General features: G+C 48.8%; 1 protein-coding gene across 11 annotated transcripts in view; it reads right to left on the bottom strand.

The window, feature by feature from the left end:
- The window catches only part of LOC135388552 (intersectin-1-like), a 337,751-nt gene that overhangs the window by 136,744 nt on the left and 183,797 nt on the right, over positions 1-17,210 (bottom strand). For all 11 annotated transcript variants that reach the window (XM_064618160.1, XM_064618162.1, XM_064618161.1 and 8 more), the window contains one exon: positions 3,749-3,864. In XM_064618160.1, the coding sequence (XP_064474230.1) occupies positions 3,749-3,864 (116 nt within the window). The remainder of the gene's footprint in view (positions 1-3,748; positions 3,865-17,210) is intronic.

The following is a 17,210-nucleotide window of genomic DNA, read 5'->3' as shown; positions in this document are numbered from 1 at the left end:
CGAAACCCTTCCGTTGGTCCTTTTGGGTATCTGATCTGCCCTCAAGTCCGACTTGGGTTGCTCTTCCGCGGAACTCGTCTACGGAGCCCCGCTGCGGTTGCCTGCAGACGTTTTTAACCTGCCTCCCCAGCCTGTCCACCCTTCAACTTTCGTCGCACAACTCCGAAACGCCTTCGCAACCCTCGAGTTTACTCCAACTCGTGCCTCATCCGTGGCACCACCATTCATTCCCACCGAACTGCAGTCCACGATCCTGACTCATCTCTACCACCGGACATAGTCACACCACCCAAGCCTCCAAGTCGTGTCACTTGGGCTCCGATTACTCTCGCTCCAACTTTCCTCCGGAACGCTGGAAGGGGGGCATATGTAGTGCGACGACAACAACGACACTACAATCCGCTCACGCCACGCGCTCTTGCCTCATGCAGGAATTAAACATTCTTCTTTCGCCCACCGACAACGGCTGTTGTAGTCTGTCCTCATTCTTCTGCGAGAACCCCAAACTACACATTAAAGGGACCATGAAAGGATATTTGACAAGCTCACGATCATTTTTAATTTGTTCCCCTGTACTAAAGCATTCACTCTGTGAAATATCAAGTTAAAAATTGTTCAAATAGCGAAGATAGTCTATATTAACCACGGCCGTGAACGGCAGCTGCTACGGCCAGCCTCCGAGGCGATCTGGCCGTGACATCATACACAGAACATGTTGCCGATTCGTGAACAGGCTTTTGCGAGCAAACTGCAAAATTTGCAAACAAGCTTGCATACTTCGCCATGAAATATGTTTGAATTTGATCTGGAGACAAGAATGTATCTAACCGTTGACACAGAATCCTTCGATCCTTATAGCCGTTGACTGTCAGCATGGTTATCGGAGCACGTTTTCCTCTTTTAACTTCTTCTTCGTCAGAACATAGCTCCGTCAGTGACATTTTACGAGCTGCTGAGTACCGTACGATCCACAGACGATGTGTGTGTTGCATAATCTCTTCCTCCATTGCTGACAATTTGCCTTTCGCCATATTTCAAGTGATTTCGACGGCAGATATACAACGTCGTTGTTGTCCAAACCGAAACCATGCACTCACATGGTCCCGCGGGGAGTGTCCTCCTCGTCGTTCACAGTTGGATGAGAGAATTGGATGGCGATGACGTAAGCCCGCTTCGAAGTTATACAGGGTGTCCCAGAAAACGTGTCATTGAATTATAATAAAAAAACTACGCCACCTAGAATCATGCGGTCAAGAGCATTTGTTCTTATTAGGTTTTTGCCACCTCCTAATGTGAATGTCATGTACTCCAAGTTTAATTATGTAAATATATGCGAACTCAACTCGGAAATTTGCCAAGTAAAGGTCACTTTTTTACCCCACCAATATGAAGAGTGTGCCGAATTCACTCAAATTCATGATAATTCACAGTGATATTCACGAGCTATCCCACCGGAAAAAAATAGCCGAATATCATGCTTTTCGGAGCACCGGACCATAGCGCGCGATGACTTTTTGAGCGCAATCGCTCTCACTGCGACGAAAGGAGGTTCTGAAGCCAGCCCACAGAGTGATAGTAGAAAAAGTAACAGTTCCTAAAATTGGGAGAGGGAAAGCATTATCCCAGCGAAAGTCGGACGTGATAAGCCGTGCCTGTTTTATCTCTTTCTGCGATGTCGGGGAGGGCTGGGTTTCCAACCTCCTTTCGTCGGACTCACAAAGATTGCGTTGAAAAATTCATCGTGCGCTATTCTGTGCGACCTCCGTAGAGCATGATGTTCGGCTATTTTTTCCGATGGGATAGCTCCTGAATATCCCTGTCAATTATCATTAATTTGACTAAATTAGACACGCTCTTCACATTGGTGGGGTAAAAAAGTGACCTTTACTAGGCAAATTTCCGACTTATGCTTGCAAAAATTTACATAATTAAACTTACGTTACACGACATTCACATGAGGAGGTGGCAAAAACCCAGTAAGAACAAATGCCATTGACCGCATGACTCTAGGTGGTGTAGTTTTTTTATTATAATTCAATGACACGTTTTCTGGGACACCCTGTATATCCAGCGGTCACGCCCTGCTATTTTTGTCTGATAACTGCGCCCCCGTTGTACTGAATACAGTAAAAAGTCGATGTGTGTACGATAGTGAGAGATCATGAGAACGGTTTCTTGCAGAATACTCTGAATTCGCGAAAATCATTTCATAGTCCCTTTAATATTCACTTAAAAATATAATTTTGTGATATTAATTGTTATGTTATATATACGTTAAGCTTGGTGGAAGTTACCCCTGGGAGGCTGTGAACACGGGCCATTGATCTATCCAGAACCCCACCCCCCCCTAATTTTTTTATTTACGACATAGCTGTAATGATGACCACAAACCCCAATTTTTTTGCTGTACCCCCACATTTGCAATTCTCGATAAATTACCCAACACATCTGCTAACTAACTATGCTGGTATCCCACCCTTCCTGTTACATGTGTCATCATAATTTTCACATACTGATTATTACTATTCTCTCTCTCTCTCTCTTCCTTTCTGCAGTGAATGGAGTACCGTGGACATTTTCTCCACGTGCGGGAGCGGGACGGCTCCTTCGCAGCCGGATCCTCCACGAGCGAAGGAAATCGGAGTTACAAACATTGTACTGGAATGGACTGCGAGAGCCTCCGACAATTCCTTCACAGTAACCATGGAGCAGGAGAATATGGTAATTAGGTTATAGTCTTACCTTTGGTTTACATTGCAGAGCTCACTCAGTTCACTCACTTTTTTTTCCCTCTCTTTCTCTCTAAAAAATGTAGCAACACTGCTTTCTGCCTGTGTACGATGGTGCTGAAACCTGCTGCAGTTGCCTCAAGCTGCCTCGGATACAGAATACCGCTTCAGGGTAATGTGTTTTTTTACCTCTTGATTCCGATAATTTTGTAGTGTACAATATTTTTGTATTTGATTAGGGTTTATTTTAATTTTTTTTTACAAAACAGTGTTGAGAGCTGTACATATATAATGAAAAATGAACAGTCACTGTCTAAATTTTTATATTTCGTTTAATTCTTAGCAGCCTCGTGTTGCTTTTTGGCTTCCCCCTGATTGTACACCACCACGCACCGATGCTGCTGCGCAGCAGTAGATTCATGCACTATTGTCATGACTGTCCAGCACGACATGGAGTGTTACTTTCACCCAGTGTACCTGTTCCAGCACGAGGAGCTGAACTTGCACACTGGCAAGTACCAACTACACTCAACACAATAGTATGTGTGGATCACAATTTAGCAAAGGATAACGTGTAACTAGTATCTGACCGTTTCGGGTTACCCGATTTCTCTTAAAATTTCGATCACGTACCAGGTTTTATCACGTATCACGTGCACTATTTACTAGCAATTTATAAGAATGTGTGGTGTAGATATTATTTGAGTGCAATAATATGTCTGTGATGCAACATCTGGTGCTCCCTATAAATAGCGAAGTATGTATGATTGACCAATATATGTTCTTTAACCATGGGTGGCTTGTTGGACAGAAGGCAAAACATAATCACCCAATAACACCCGAATATATCAGCAGCACCTGATTTCACCTCAAATGACATATTTAAACATAGCAACCGATTTTTCCCTGCCGAATCCAGTCAAGACATTTCACCCGAAAAAGTCAGACCCTACGTACAACGTCAACATCAATCTGTAACTGTACTGATTATCCTAGATAAAAGAGAGAACCAAGCTAACCAGCACAATGTCTCCAGGCATAATTGAAAGCTCATCCGTGTTACGAGCTTCAAAGGCATAGAGGACTCTGTACTTCACAAGGCCATCCTCCTCAGGTGCTTCACTGCTCTCGTGGGCTGTAATCAAATTATATTCAATAATTAAGTATGAAATGGCCTATGCACGTACGTAGTAGAAACAATGGCGATGATGAAAAAAGCACAAATCAAGAAATACAAAATGCCTGCGAAAAATAAATTCTCCACTTTTTTGTACGCATGCCCTGCTCACAATGACTTGCCTTCTTGCTGACGCCTAGAAGTTGTAGCAGAAGCAAAACATTTACAGCATAGTTACGACCTCACAAATACACCCATGCACAACCAGTGAAACCACCATCTGTTGTCGTTGTTTGTAACCATTCATGATTGCAACTCAGATTGCAGATTTTCCTGCAAGGTGGCACTGAAGTTCAACCAGAAGGTGCAAAAGCATCGCCTTCACTGTCAGTGGTGTCTGTCTTCTGTTTGTCCTGCCTGCTTTGTTTCATGTCCCTGGGTGACCCCGTGCATTGCAATTGGAGGATAATTGGAGGATAATCCGAGACAGAGAGGGAAGACAGACCAGCCTCGAAAAGTAGTAACTCAGTCACTGTTACGGTTACCACGTTAAAGTAGTCTCGTTACTTTACAGTTACCTTTTATGAAAAAAAAAAAGAAATAAGCATAATAAATGTGTGATGTAGGATGTGGGAAGACGATGAAGAGAATGTAATGTAGGAGGACGAGGAAGAAGGAAAGAGAAAAAAGGTTATTCGTACTTGACCGTACCAGGGTGTGGTTGTCTGAGGCTCAGTTCCTACACTGTAACGCCAGAGCCGTTACAACTTGGCGCCCGAACTCTCATCGCTTGATGCACGGAAGACGGTCCCTGGCACCCGCTCTTCACCCTCCGCTCTCAACCGATCGTCTTAAACCTACGTCCAAGATGGCGGACCATTCTTCTATGGAACGTTCCATCGCGAACTTCGACGAGATGGACGACGTCGGTAAAGCTGCGGCGTTCAAGTCTGCGGTTACTGAGCTGAATGGCTTGAGGAACCAAGTCGGCGACTTACAAGCACAGCTCACCGCCTTGAAAGAATCGTTGGGACGGGAGGAACCTACTCAACCGAGCATCCAAGTGAATACCCCAGACCTTCAGACAACACACGACCTTGTATGCGGTCTACTTGCACCGGTTATCCAGCGACTGGACCGTTTGGAAGTCTGCTCCTCGCAGTCTTCGCGAGCATCATCATCTGTTGACACTTCAGATGCGTCAGATGACGATGGTTCGATCGCGCTGAAAGCAAAACGGAAGCACAAGAAAACAAGGAACCACGCCACGTCCGCGCATCCGCGGAAGGATGCGTCAATACCTTGCTCTAAGCGGGATATATCCTCTGTTGCCGCCAACGCAGTTCCTCGGCTGGGAAGCGATGTTCTTGCCTGGATCCACCAGACAGACTTCTGGTTCCGGTCATACAACGTCCATCCTGATGTCGCGATTCCGCTCCTAGTATCGAAGCTTCCATCGAAGGACTTCGCGTGGATCAGGTACCATGTCAACGCGTCCAAGATAACTTCATGGGATGACATGAAAACAGCCTTCCGCAAGCGCTATGGACTAAGTGACAAATTCAACTCGAAGCAGATGATGCTTGCCGCGGCGCAGTCCACCGGGGAGAGCTGCACTGATTTTGCGTTCCGTAAATTGGAGCTCGTGGACGAGTGCGGATATCCCACAACTCAAAGAGACAAGTGCGAGGCCATCGTTGTGTCTCTGCTCCCAAGTGTGAAGAAGCACTTCTTCGACAAGGAATATACTTCCCTGTAACCTCCTGGAGTCATTCCTCCGATTCGATAGACTTGTTGCTTCTCACGCCTTCAACGATCAGGACAAAGCAAAGAGGCAAACCCGGGATAAGTCAGAAGCTGCGTACCACGTGTCACTGTCTTGCGCGCAACAGGATTCGACTGCACAGTCATCCAGTGGTCGCCCTCATGTCTTAGCGAGCCCCGCAACAAAACGTCAGCAGTGGAGTCCACCGGCGAAACCTGTCCAGTCACCGGCGACTCGCATGCGTCACACTCGCCGCTCCAACAACTCCAAAGCATCTAGCAAGGAGAAAAACCACCCTGAAGTTCAGCGAGTCTGCCTAAACTGCAGAGACACAGGGCATTTCGCTTCACGCTGTCCTGTACCGTTGACAAAAGAGTTTCTAGACTGGCAGGAAAGGTTCATGGCAGGCAGACCATTGCAGCCATCGGGAAACGGCTATCTGATGCCTCCGACACCTGCGCGGAGGGATCAGTAGTAAACAAAGTGCACTGCACTACACACGCAGGTTCGGCTAAACTCATTCCGGTCGAGCTGAATGGATGCCCTCATCTTGCGCTTCTGGACTCAGGTTCCTCACGGTCATTGATGAACGACAGCATAAGCGAGGAGCTTGGACTTCACGTCGCGCCTTCATCGGTTAGGCTGCAAGGGGCCAACGGCCAACCCCTCAGCGTGCATGGCCAAGTGACGGTCCAGGTCTCAGCTGACAACCAGACGTATTTGCATCCATTCCTCGTTGTGCCCCACCTAGAAGCAGACAAAGTGCTCCTAGGGAATGATTTCTTGGAAGCATCCCAAGCTGTCATTGACTGGGGCAGAAACAGCTTCCACGTCACCAACAGGAAGGTCACACAGAGGGTCCAGCTACCCAAACAGATCGTTGTACCACCCAGGTGTCGCAAGGCAGTCAAGGTAAAGGTCGCCTGTGATAAAGGTCCCATCATGATTGCTGGCACCAACCTGCTGTCACAGCGCTACGGCCTGGCTGCTGAACCCATGCTGGTTAAGGCAGAGAAATGTTTTTGCATAATATTAGTCAACCCTTCGTTCGAATCCGGTAATGGTCCCAGCCCAGGCAACTGTAGCGGTTGCTGAAGAAGTGCACGGTACAGAAGCCGTGAGCCTCACCGAGTGCGAATTGGAACAAGTCCTACAGTGCTCGAGTGTTCTGGATAGTGGCTGCAAGCAATTGTGCCCTCCTGCTCAGGTTCCTTCTTCTGGCCACCGAAAGCTCGATGTAGGTGATATCTCTGTCAACATTGGTGCAGACCTCACCCACGTGCAACAAGAAGCAGTCGAACGCTTTCTCACGGAGCACCTGTCGTCCTTCGCAAGGAATTCAACCGACGTGGGACACTGCCGTGTCCAAACCCACGATGTTCCGACGAAGGACAACCCTCCAATAGCACAGCGCTCGCGGCGACTGTCTCCAGCGCAACGCGACCTCGTGAAGGCTATGATCAAGGACCTCGTTGATGCTGGACTAGTACGCCCCTCACGTAGCGCATGGGCATCGCCACTGGTGCTTGTCAGGAAGAAGGACGGCACAACGCGCATGTGCGTGGACTACCGGAAACTAAATGCAGTGACGGAGGACTGTGTGTACCCTTTTCCCCTGATCGAAGATGCCCTGCAAGCGTTGACTGGCAGCAAATTCTTCTCGGTTATGGATCTGGCGTCTGGATTTCATCAAATACCGATGAAACCAGAAGACATCGAGAAGACTGCTTTTATAACTCCTTGGGGTCTCTACGAGTACTTGCGAATGCCATTCGGATTGAAAGGAGCACCATACTCTTGTCAGAGAGCAGTCGATACGGTCATTGACGACGCGAAGTTTCGCTACGCCTTGGTCTATATGGACGACTGTGTGGTCTACAGCAAAACGTTTGAAGACCACATGGAACATCTGGCAACCATTTTCCAGAGGTTCCGCACTGCAGATTTCAAATTCAAGCCACAGAAGTGTTTCTTCTTCTGCACCCAGATTTCATACCTGGGACACGTTGTCACTAGGCGTGGCGTCTCACCTGATCCGGCAAAAGTCGCAGCGGTTCAAGGGTTCACGACTCCTTCTAATGTCAAAGAGCTGCAGTCGTTCCTCGGCTTGACATCGTACTTCCGTAAGTTTATACCGAGGTACAGTGCCATCGCAGCTCCCCTACGTGACCTCATGAAGAAAGGCGTACGCTTTAGCTGGACTGACACACAATCAACAGCATTTTCTGACCTCAAGGACGCGCTTTGCAGCGAGCCGGTCCTCAAGCTGTTTTCTGATGACCCATCATTCGGCATACAGGTGCACACCGATGCTTCGAAGTCAGGCCTTGGTGCAGTGCTGCTACAAAAGGACGAGGATAACAACTACCGTCCCGTTGTATATCTCAGCAGAGCACTCAAAGGGGCGGAGGAAAACTATAGTTCAACGGAACTCGAAGCCCTCGCCGTGAAGTGGTGGCTGGAAGAGCTACGTCCGTACCTCATCGGAAGAAAATTTGATATCGTTACGGATCATCACGCCTTGTGCTGGCTGCTGAAATACAAAGAGGGAAACCAGCGCTTACTGCGGTGGTCTCTATCAATACAGGAGTTTGACTTCGATGTCATGTATAAGACCGGCTGATTACACTACGCACCAGATTGTCTGTCTAGGGCCCCTCCATCGGGCGGAAGCGGCACTGTACTACAGGCCACCGATGTCAGTATTTCAGCAGACACGCTACTTCAGGAGCAACAGCGTGACCCCTTTTGCCAGCACGTACGTGATCTCCTTGAACGGCGTAGTGGTACTCGGAAGCAGCAACGTAGAGCGCTCAAAAAGTTCCTGTCCCATGAAAACGTGCTTTACAGAGTCGCCCAGGGCCCTGTTCACCGACGGTTTTTGGTATGCCTGCCCCAAGTCCTGATCGATCACGTACTTCACGAGTTCCACGGAGGCAGTTGCGGCGCACATATGGGAATCCGAAGAACGTACGAGGCCATCCGCACAAAGTATTATTGGCCCAAGGTCTTCAACGACGTCAAGACGTTTGTTCGTCATTGCGATTTGTGCCAGAGGTACAAGCTGTCGACGTTCTCTTCTGGTCTATTGCAACCTATACCAGTGCACGCTCCATTCCATACCGTGGGCTTGGACATCATCGGTCCGTTCCAGCCGTCGCGCCGTTACAAGTTTGTCATCGTTGCCATAGACTACTTGACCAAATTCGTCGAAGCCAAGCCGGTCAGAAACATCGAGGCAACTACGATTCAGAACTTTATTGAAAGACGTCTCGTCCTCAAGCACGGCTGCCCGGCAGTAATAATCACTGATCGTGGAACCCAGATGATGGCACGGTCAACTGAATCGTTCCTCCGACATCGAGGTATCAAGCACAACCCGACCACAGCATATCATCCGGCTTCTAATGGGCTTTGTGAACGGGCCAACAAGACAATCAAGCAGATGATGACGCTGGCAACAGCGGGGGGAGAGAAGTGGGCAGACATAATCTCCTATGTTGTATTTTGCTACAACACTGGATTCCAAGAATCCATCAAACAGTCTCCCTTCTTTCTTGTGTACGGCCGCGATCCGGTGCTGCCCCTCGATGTTGTCTTTAACCGACAGGAGCTCGCCGAGCTGAAAGACTCCGCGACATACACCACCGTGGTTCATGAGAGGCTGAACTGTGCAAGGAGGCTGGCCGCCGAGAACATCAAACTGGCTCAAGAAAAACAGAAGTCCTACTTTGACAGGCGACGTCAGGACATCACTTTCGAGAAGGGACAGTTGGTGCTCCTCAAGTCGCCCCCAACCGGTGTCAAGGGCTCCAAGAGCTTCCGCGGACCGTTTCGCATAGTGTCTCGTCTGTCTCCGGTCAATTATGAAATCGAGCCTGAGGACTGTGCCTGGAGCGACATCGTTCATGTTGAAAGACTGAAGCCGTACCTGAGGCCTCTTGCCTCCTATGATGTAAATATGTATAGCATGTAATGTAGCCACTGTAATTATTGTATATACGATGCCGGGTCGGCACCTCTTAAAACTGGGCATGTGATGTAAGATGTGGGAAGACGATGAAGAGAATGTAATGTAGGAGGACGAGGAAGAAGGAGAGAGAAAAAAGGTTATTCGTACTTGACCGTACCAGGGTGTGGTTGTCTGAGGCTCAGTTCCTACACTGTAACGCCAGAGCCGTTACAAAATGTAAGTGGGTCATTCCACGCCAAATGATCCAAAGATCCTGCTCGACCCCTCACACTTCTGGACCAAAAAATTATCATCGATACCCTATGGTCATGGTACCCTATGTGTCGTCTTTCTTCCTTCCTTGTCTGCCTGCGCCTTAGCTCTTTAGCTGTTGTGCATCATGAATGTAATGTAGAGTCAGATTAGAGATGGTTGGGAATATTTAGTTCCTCTGTGTTGTGTGAAGGATGATTGCTCCGTGGATGGTCTAGGAAATTTTCAGGTTCCGTACCTCTAAAAAAAGCATGCACACACCTACAAAGGGAGGAAGCAGCTGAGAATAGGTATCATTCATTATGGAAGTCGTTTCCTTTGAAATTGGGAAACCACTGCTTCTTGTAGTCGGTAACGAGTAAAAATGATTGCATTCGCCAGCATAAGCACACGCCAGAAAGGACCTGGCTAAGAATATATTATATTTCATAACTTCCATTAACATTCATAACATCATTCTTTTATTATGTTATATATAGTCATATTACACTACGTATAGCGCTGCAGATATTGACATTTGTATGTGCATAGGAACACACCTTGCCTAAATATGTATGTGCATGCTGTTCAAGGAAAGACCATGAGACCAGTTCGACAATTACTCACAACTTTTATCTCGTCAGTGTAGAAATGGAATCCCCACAAAAACAGACAACCAATTGTAGAGTTCCACGCGTTATAAAGTGAACACACTTTCCCTTCATCGTTCTTGTCTTCTACGAATACGATATTAAAAAAAGACGAAATCAATCCGCAACATCCTCCCATGGGAATGGACCTTTTTCACATACGCGTCGCATCCTAGCTGCTCTCCAACGAACCATGCTCGGCGCGCGTCAAAGCAAATCAACGTGGGTAGCACAAAGGACCAATTGGTCAGGAGTGGGGCCGACAAGCTTGCGCCATTTGCGCAGTCTCCCCAGTGGTCCTCACTTCTGTCGTCCCCATACTGCGCCATCTAGTGAAGACAGAGAGAATCCTCTCCGGCACCTCAAGGTCATATGCATACACATAGGTCATTGTGAAAAGGTCCATTCTCATTTATACACACAACGTAAGTAATGAAAAAGTGCATATCCACTGACCAAGATAATGAGATATGAATGCGGAAAGATCAGACACCTCATAGCACACTCAACACAACTCTAGTGGGTACAGTAATTGTACGGGCCTGCATAACACTGTCCCATGAGGAGTCCTACTGCACAGGCATGTACCTGATTGTCCCTTCACACAAACACATCCGTTATTTGTCCAGTTTTCCACATATAGTGTGGTAATATCTCGTGGATGACAACCAAGTCCCCAAATTGTAGCAGGGCTTGGCTCCCACTGGTGGCCTTGACCTGATGCGCTGATCTCAGCTGCATAAGATACTCTGTTCTCCAGCGCCTCCAAAAGGCGTTTAGCATCGGTTCATGAAGTTTTCACCTAATCTCTACACCAGTCCTTGGTTCGTGGGAGTTGACGTCCAGAGACAGAAGAGATGCCATCCTCCTTTCCACTAAGAAGTGTGCTGGCAGCACACTCAATGATGTATTTCCCGCGAATTCCTTGACCGGAGAGGTGGTCCTGGAAGCTTGGCCCTAGATGTATGACTCAAGTGACGGCGCATGTGAACAGCGCAATATAAGCCTTCTGGTCGTATCCTTCTGAAAACTTCACAAACACTGGCCCTGCAAAGCCCATGCTGACTACCTTGAAAGGTCCGCTTTCGTTCACTTGTTTGGTAGGATAGAGTCATTATAGGTGCAGCTGCTGGTTTGGCTCTGCAGCGAGCACACAAAGTGAAATGAAACTGAATCTTTTCTGCCAGTTGTTGGCATCTTGGAACCCAATAGCGCTCTCGAACTTCCGTTGTCGTGTCTTGTACGCCTCTATGTAGTAGCCGAGGATGAGCGGTCTCCACAATGAGTTCGGCAAGCTTATGTCCATGAGGTAGAAGTACTGGCTGCTTCACCTGCATGGGCATTGTTGAATACTACAGACGGCTAGAGACCAGGCACTGTAGCTGAGGTACCAGAGACTGTGGCACTGTGCCATCTTTGTCGAGCACAGGCCGAAAGTTTGTGACCTGTGACATCTGACTCACTGTAGCGTTATGTCTCAGTCCTTGTACCTCTCTTCAGTACCCAGAGTTCTGAGTCCCTTGGATCCAATACACTTCTGCACGTTGATGTCTTCGGCGCCCTGGGGTCCGCGGACTCTCTTCAACTGACAGTTGTCTACGAAGCGATAAACCCACGCCATGATCTGCAGTACGAAATGTAATCTGCTGTAGTTTTCAATGGTAAAGAGTGCGGTAGAGGTAGCCTGAGTGTCCATGAGTAGTACAATGGTTTTCACTTTGTCTGACTGCACTACGTCGTCCTGAGCCTCCGTTGACGGAGTGCGGTTCGGCTACGATTCTGCTGTCATCGCCAGCCATGTAGGACCTCTCAACTCGAGCACTGCACGGGCCCGGGCCTACACGAAAGCCCGAGAAGAGCCCAGCCCGGCCCGCAGGCCGGGCTTTGTGTTTTTTATGCGGGCCTGGGCCGGGCTCGGGTTTCAGCCACCAGGCCCGGGCCCGGTACGGGCTTGACAACGCCAGCTATGGTCGGGCATATATGTGAACATATTTCACGAGATGGACAGCTGAATTTTCATGTCACTTTTTTTCCTCATTGGGGATGGAATATCATGGAATTCTCATCTGAGAACTATCACTTTCTTATGTGTGATCATGCTTATGTCGTGCGCGCCAAGAGTCCGGCACGAGGGTCAGTTAGGTTAGGTGTTGGGACATATTTCGTTCACGTGAGAGTTCGAGAAAGGGAAACTAACACCGGTGCATGCGCAATAGAGCAGAGATGAGTCACTCTTGAACAGCTAGGTACATACATATCGGTCACGCACCGCTGTGCACTGCCTTCCCAACCAAGCAAGCACCAAGCGCAGAGCGGCTTGCCGGCAGAGATACACAGCCGCTCCGTTCGAGTATACCGCCTCACTCTCTACGAATTGCTGCGTCATTTTCCTCGCTGTGCTGTGCTCTTTAGTACATCTAAATACACCTCCGGGCCTCGAGAACACATAAAGCAGAGGCGAGCTGGGACCGGGCTTGAGCATGGAAACAGTCAAGTACGGGCTGGGCCCGGGCCGGCGGAGTCGGGCACGGCCCGAGTGCATGCCGTACCAGGGGGGCTTGGGCCGGGCACAGGCCTGAAAATTAGGCCCGTGCAGTGCTCTACTCTCAACCATTTTTCATCGTTCAGCAGCTTCTTCATTGTCTCTCCTCTGGTCAGGATGTCCGCGGGATTCTGCTCCCCCGGACAATGTCGCCATGTTGATGGGTCGGTCGTCGCTTGAATATTCAAGACTCGATTTCGAAAGAACGGTTTCCATCGAAGTGCTGAACCCTTAATCCAGTACACTATGATACTGGAATCTGACCAGAAGTACTTCCATGGTCGCGACGGGAGAAAGCTAGATACGAACTTCGCCAATCGTCATCCAATGAGTGCTTGCATCTGTTCCAATCGAGGCAAGGTGAGAGTTTTCAGTGGTGCCACATGGGACTTCGCCATCATAAGTGTCATGGTAACTTCGCCATTTTCGTTTTCTGTGCAAGCGTAAACCGCGGCTCCGTACACAGATGAACTTGCGTCACTGAAAACATGCACTTGTCCAAGCAATCCTTGATTCCTCTGGTTATGTAGGGAAGTACCTTCAGTCTCTGTATTTGCGGCAACTCCTCGCATCAGCTGATCCACTTCATCGTCACTGCTGATGGCAAGTCTTTGTCCAACTCATTACCGAGTTGCCAAATGTGTTGAAAGAGTATATTTGCACGTATCATGAATGAAGAGGCAAGGCCCAATTGGTTGAAGACTGAGGCAGAGACTTGCAGCACGATTCGTTTCGTTGTCTTCTTCAAAGCTCATTTACGCAAGCTTCAACGGGTCGGTCGGACGATCCCCACAGTAGTCCCGAAAATCTCGTCTCTGTACTTGCAGAATTCTGTCCTGTGCACTCTTGTTCTTCGAACAGCTGATCAAGAACTGGAGAATTCCACGCCCTATTCCTCAGATCCATTCCAGCAAACTTCATAATAGCCCTGGATTCTACATACATTCGCTCTGCTTCATCTTCGTTTGGTGCCCCTGTTAGCAAGTCATCTAAATGGAAGGATTTTGTGATCTTTTTGGCCGTTTCTTCCAGATGTCGTTCCACATGATTCAAATGATACAAGATTGTCGCTGACAGAAGGAAAAGACTTGAAGCCGTACCGAAAGGCACGCGAGTCGTTCTCCACACTTCTAACGATGGCAAAGGCCCTTGTGCTTGTGGAGTTTCTTTAAATCAAAGAAAACGGAGTGCATCACGGTCCTCTTCCTTTACAATGATCTGTAGAAATGCTTTTGCTATGTCTGCTATGAGAGCGATCTTCTCCGTACGAAAGCGCAGTAGCAGTCATAGCAATTCAGTATTAAGTTTCAGTCCTTTTTTAGATGGTCGAGTGATTGCCTGAAGCAGCGAATGAAGCGTCGAAAACGATGCTTAGCTTGGTGGTCGTGGAACTTCCCCAGAACACTCCTTGATGAGGCATATAATATACATGTTCCGAGAACATAGGTTTGTCTTCGTGGACAACTTCCGCATGTCTTTCACTTAGATACGATCTCATGGCCCCGTCGTACGCCAACAGCCGATTGAAGTTGGAGCGCAACTTCTTCATCAGGTTCTGAACATTGCGTTCCACCACCCTTCGGCTACCCAAGAGTCCAGCGCTACTCGTTTTCCACGGTAGACAGACTTTGTAGTGGTCATCGTCCTTCTCTACCATACTCTCGAAGTACCCCATGACGGTATCGTCTTCCAGCCTGTTATCATTGGTATCGTCTGTGATCCCCAAGCCTTCTAGCTCCTAAGGCTTCCTTACGTCCGAGTGCTTTCCGTCCGTGACGACTTTGACGTGCAGTGCACAGGTCAAGGCTTTCGTGTCTTCGGTGAGTGAAGACTTAAAGAGGGCTGGTCCTTGGAACGTTCAGCCAAGCTGTGTGTTACAGTAAAAGCTCGTTAATTCGAATTTCACGGGGACTAGAAAAAAGTTCGAATTAACCGGAGTTCGAATTAACGAATGTACAAGAATATGGAGACGTACTCAGCGCCGGCAATACCGGTAGCGGCAGTTTATTTTGAAAAAAAGTCAGTGATCATGCTCTGCTTCTTTTCCTTGAGGACAATCGCTGACAAGTTTTGTTCGAGCGCGTGAAGATGACGCAATGAGCTTTCTGCGTTTTCTTCACACGAGAAAAAGAGACGCGCAACGTTGAGCGCCTCCATCACCTGCGACGCAGACGGGCGCACTGGTGGGTCCTCCTCGTCATCGTCGTCGCAAATGTCCGTAGCCGCGTCCTCGCTGCCGACAACCTCGGAAATGATGTCATCGTCGGTCAGTGCACCGCAGACAGCCACACCACAATCCGCATCGACGTAATCATTGAAGTTCACATCATGGAGCGCCTCAGGCAGCACGTCGCTGACATCCTCACAAGCCACCTCCGGCGCTGCAGCACTGTCAGAAGCCTCCGTGTCGGCAACAACAAATCCGCAATGTCTGAAGCAATTCGAGATCGTTGCCGCAGTAACCTGTTCCCACGCTCGAGCTAGCATATGCATGGCAGAGAGCAGGTTAACAGTGTAACTTCCTGGGCACAATATCATGCGCTCCAGGATATGCCGCCTGTAGAAGGACTTGACGTTTTTGATGATACCCTGGTCCATCGGCTGCAGGGCTGCTGTCGTGTTGGCAGGCAGGAAGGCAAGCTCAATTGACTTGAGCTCAACATCCACCTTGTGAGCGGAACAATTGTCCACAATCAATAGCACGCGCCGTTTCTGCAGCTCGAACTTTCTGTCAAGCTTCTTGAGCCACCACTTGAACAATTCACCGGTCATCCACGCCTTCGAATTGGATGTGTATTCTGTAGGAAGGGTGCGGATGTTTTTAAAACACCGTGGCTTCGAAGACTTCCCGATGACAAACAGCGGAAGCTTTTCCGTGCCACTCATATTGGCTCCAAGCAGCACAGTCACGCGTTCCTTGCTCCTCTTGCCGCCTGCGCAGTCGTCGCCCTTGTACGTTATCGTCTTTTCCGGCAGCAGTTTGAAAAACAAAGCGGTTTCATCCGCGTTGAAGACGTCATGTGGGGAATACCTGGCCAGATAGTCTTGCAACTGCCCTCTCTGCCACGTGCTGCACGTTTCCTTGTTAACTTCTTTAGCTTCCCCACTGATTGTCCGGAAAACCAGGTTATGCCTTTCTCGGAAGCGTTGAAACCAACCTTCAGATGCGGCGAAATCAGCGTGGTTTAAGCGAAGCGCAAAGTCAGTTGCCTTCGCCATGATGATTGGACCGCTGAGTGGGATGTCTCTGCTTCTCACGTCCTTTATCCACGTGAGAAGGGCACGCTCCAAGTCCGGGTGCTTAGCAGTCCTTAGACGTTTCCTGTCGGAAGCAAATGCTTCGGCTTCGTATGCCTCTTCAATTGTCCTTCTGTTTCGAACATAGGTAGACAACGTGCTCCTTGGGATGTCGTGCTTCTTGGCTATCTCCAGCTTCGATAACTTGCCTTCGTCGACTTCACGCAGAATCGAGATTTTGTCCTTCAGCGTCTTGGCGCGGTATTTTCCTCTTTCCGACGACGGCATGACGAATGCAAAACCACGTGCTCCCGCGCGCACACACACAAAAAAAGAAAAATGCCGACGAACACCGTGGGGAGTGGGGAGGCTCGACGATCAGCGGCGTGGAAACAGTAGCAGCAGCACGAGAGATCACGGGACAAGAAAGAAGGAAAATGAAGAGGGCAATCTCTTGTTTACGGCGACGCCTGTCCGCCGCCGGCGAAAACTTAGAAATCCTACTTTTTTGCGCGCGCGTGAGGTGGCGCTCAGTTCGAATTATCCGCAGCAGGCGCGGTTCGCGTGCGAATTAACGAGCGGCGTTTTACATGCGTGTCTATGGGGAGTTGGCGGGACCGTGAATGCTGGTTCGAATTATCCGATAATTCGAATTAACGAGTGGTGAATTAACGAGCTTTTACTGTAATCGCAACGAAGCCGTTATCTGCCGCAGGACGTTTAATGTAGGTTTTCATTAACTTCCACATTTGGTCTGCTCCTACCAGGAGCGCAATACCGGGTTCTGACTTAACGCCTGGGAAGAAGAGTTTGTCAGCGGTCTGCCTTCTGTCTTCACAGCTGCTACGAAAGAGTTGTCGGGAGACGCTACCACGATGCGCTTACAGATGAACGGGATTTAGACTGCTTCAATGCAGTGCTCCTTCTGGTCGTATTGACTTCGCAGTCGTATTTTAACCACTCGGC

The sequence above is a fragment of the Ornithodoros turicata genome, chromosome 3 (assembly GCF_037126465.1).
Source record: "Ornithodoros turicata isolate Travis chromosome 3, ASM3712646v1, whole genome shotgun sequence".
In the NCBI taxonomy this organism is placed as follows: Eukaryota; Metazoa; Arthropoda; class Arachnida; order Ixodida; family Argasidae; genus Ornithodoros; species Ornithodoros turicata.
This window is presented reverse-complemented; position numbering and strand designations above follow the sequence as displayed.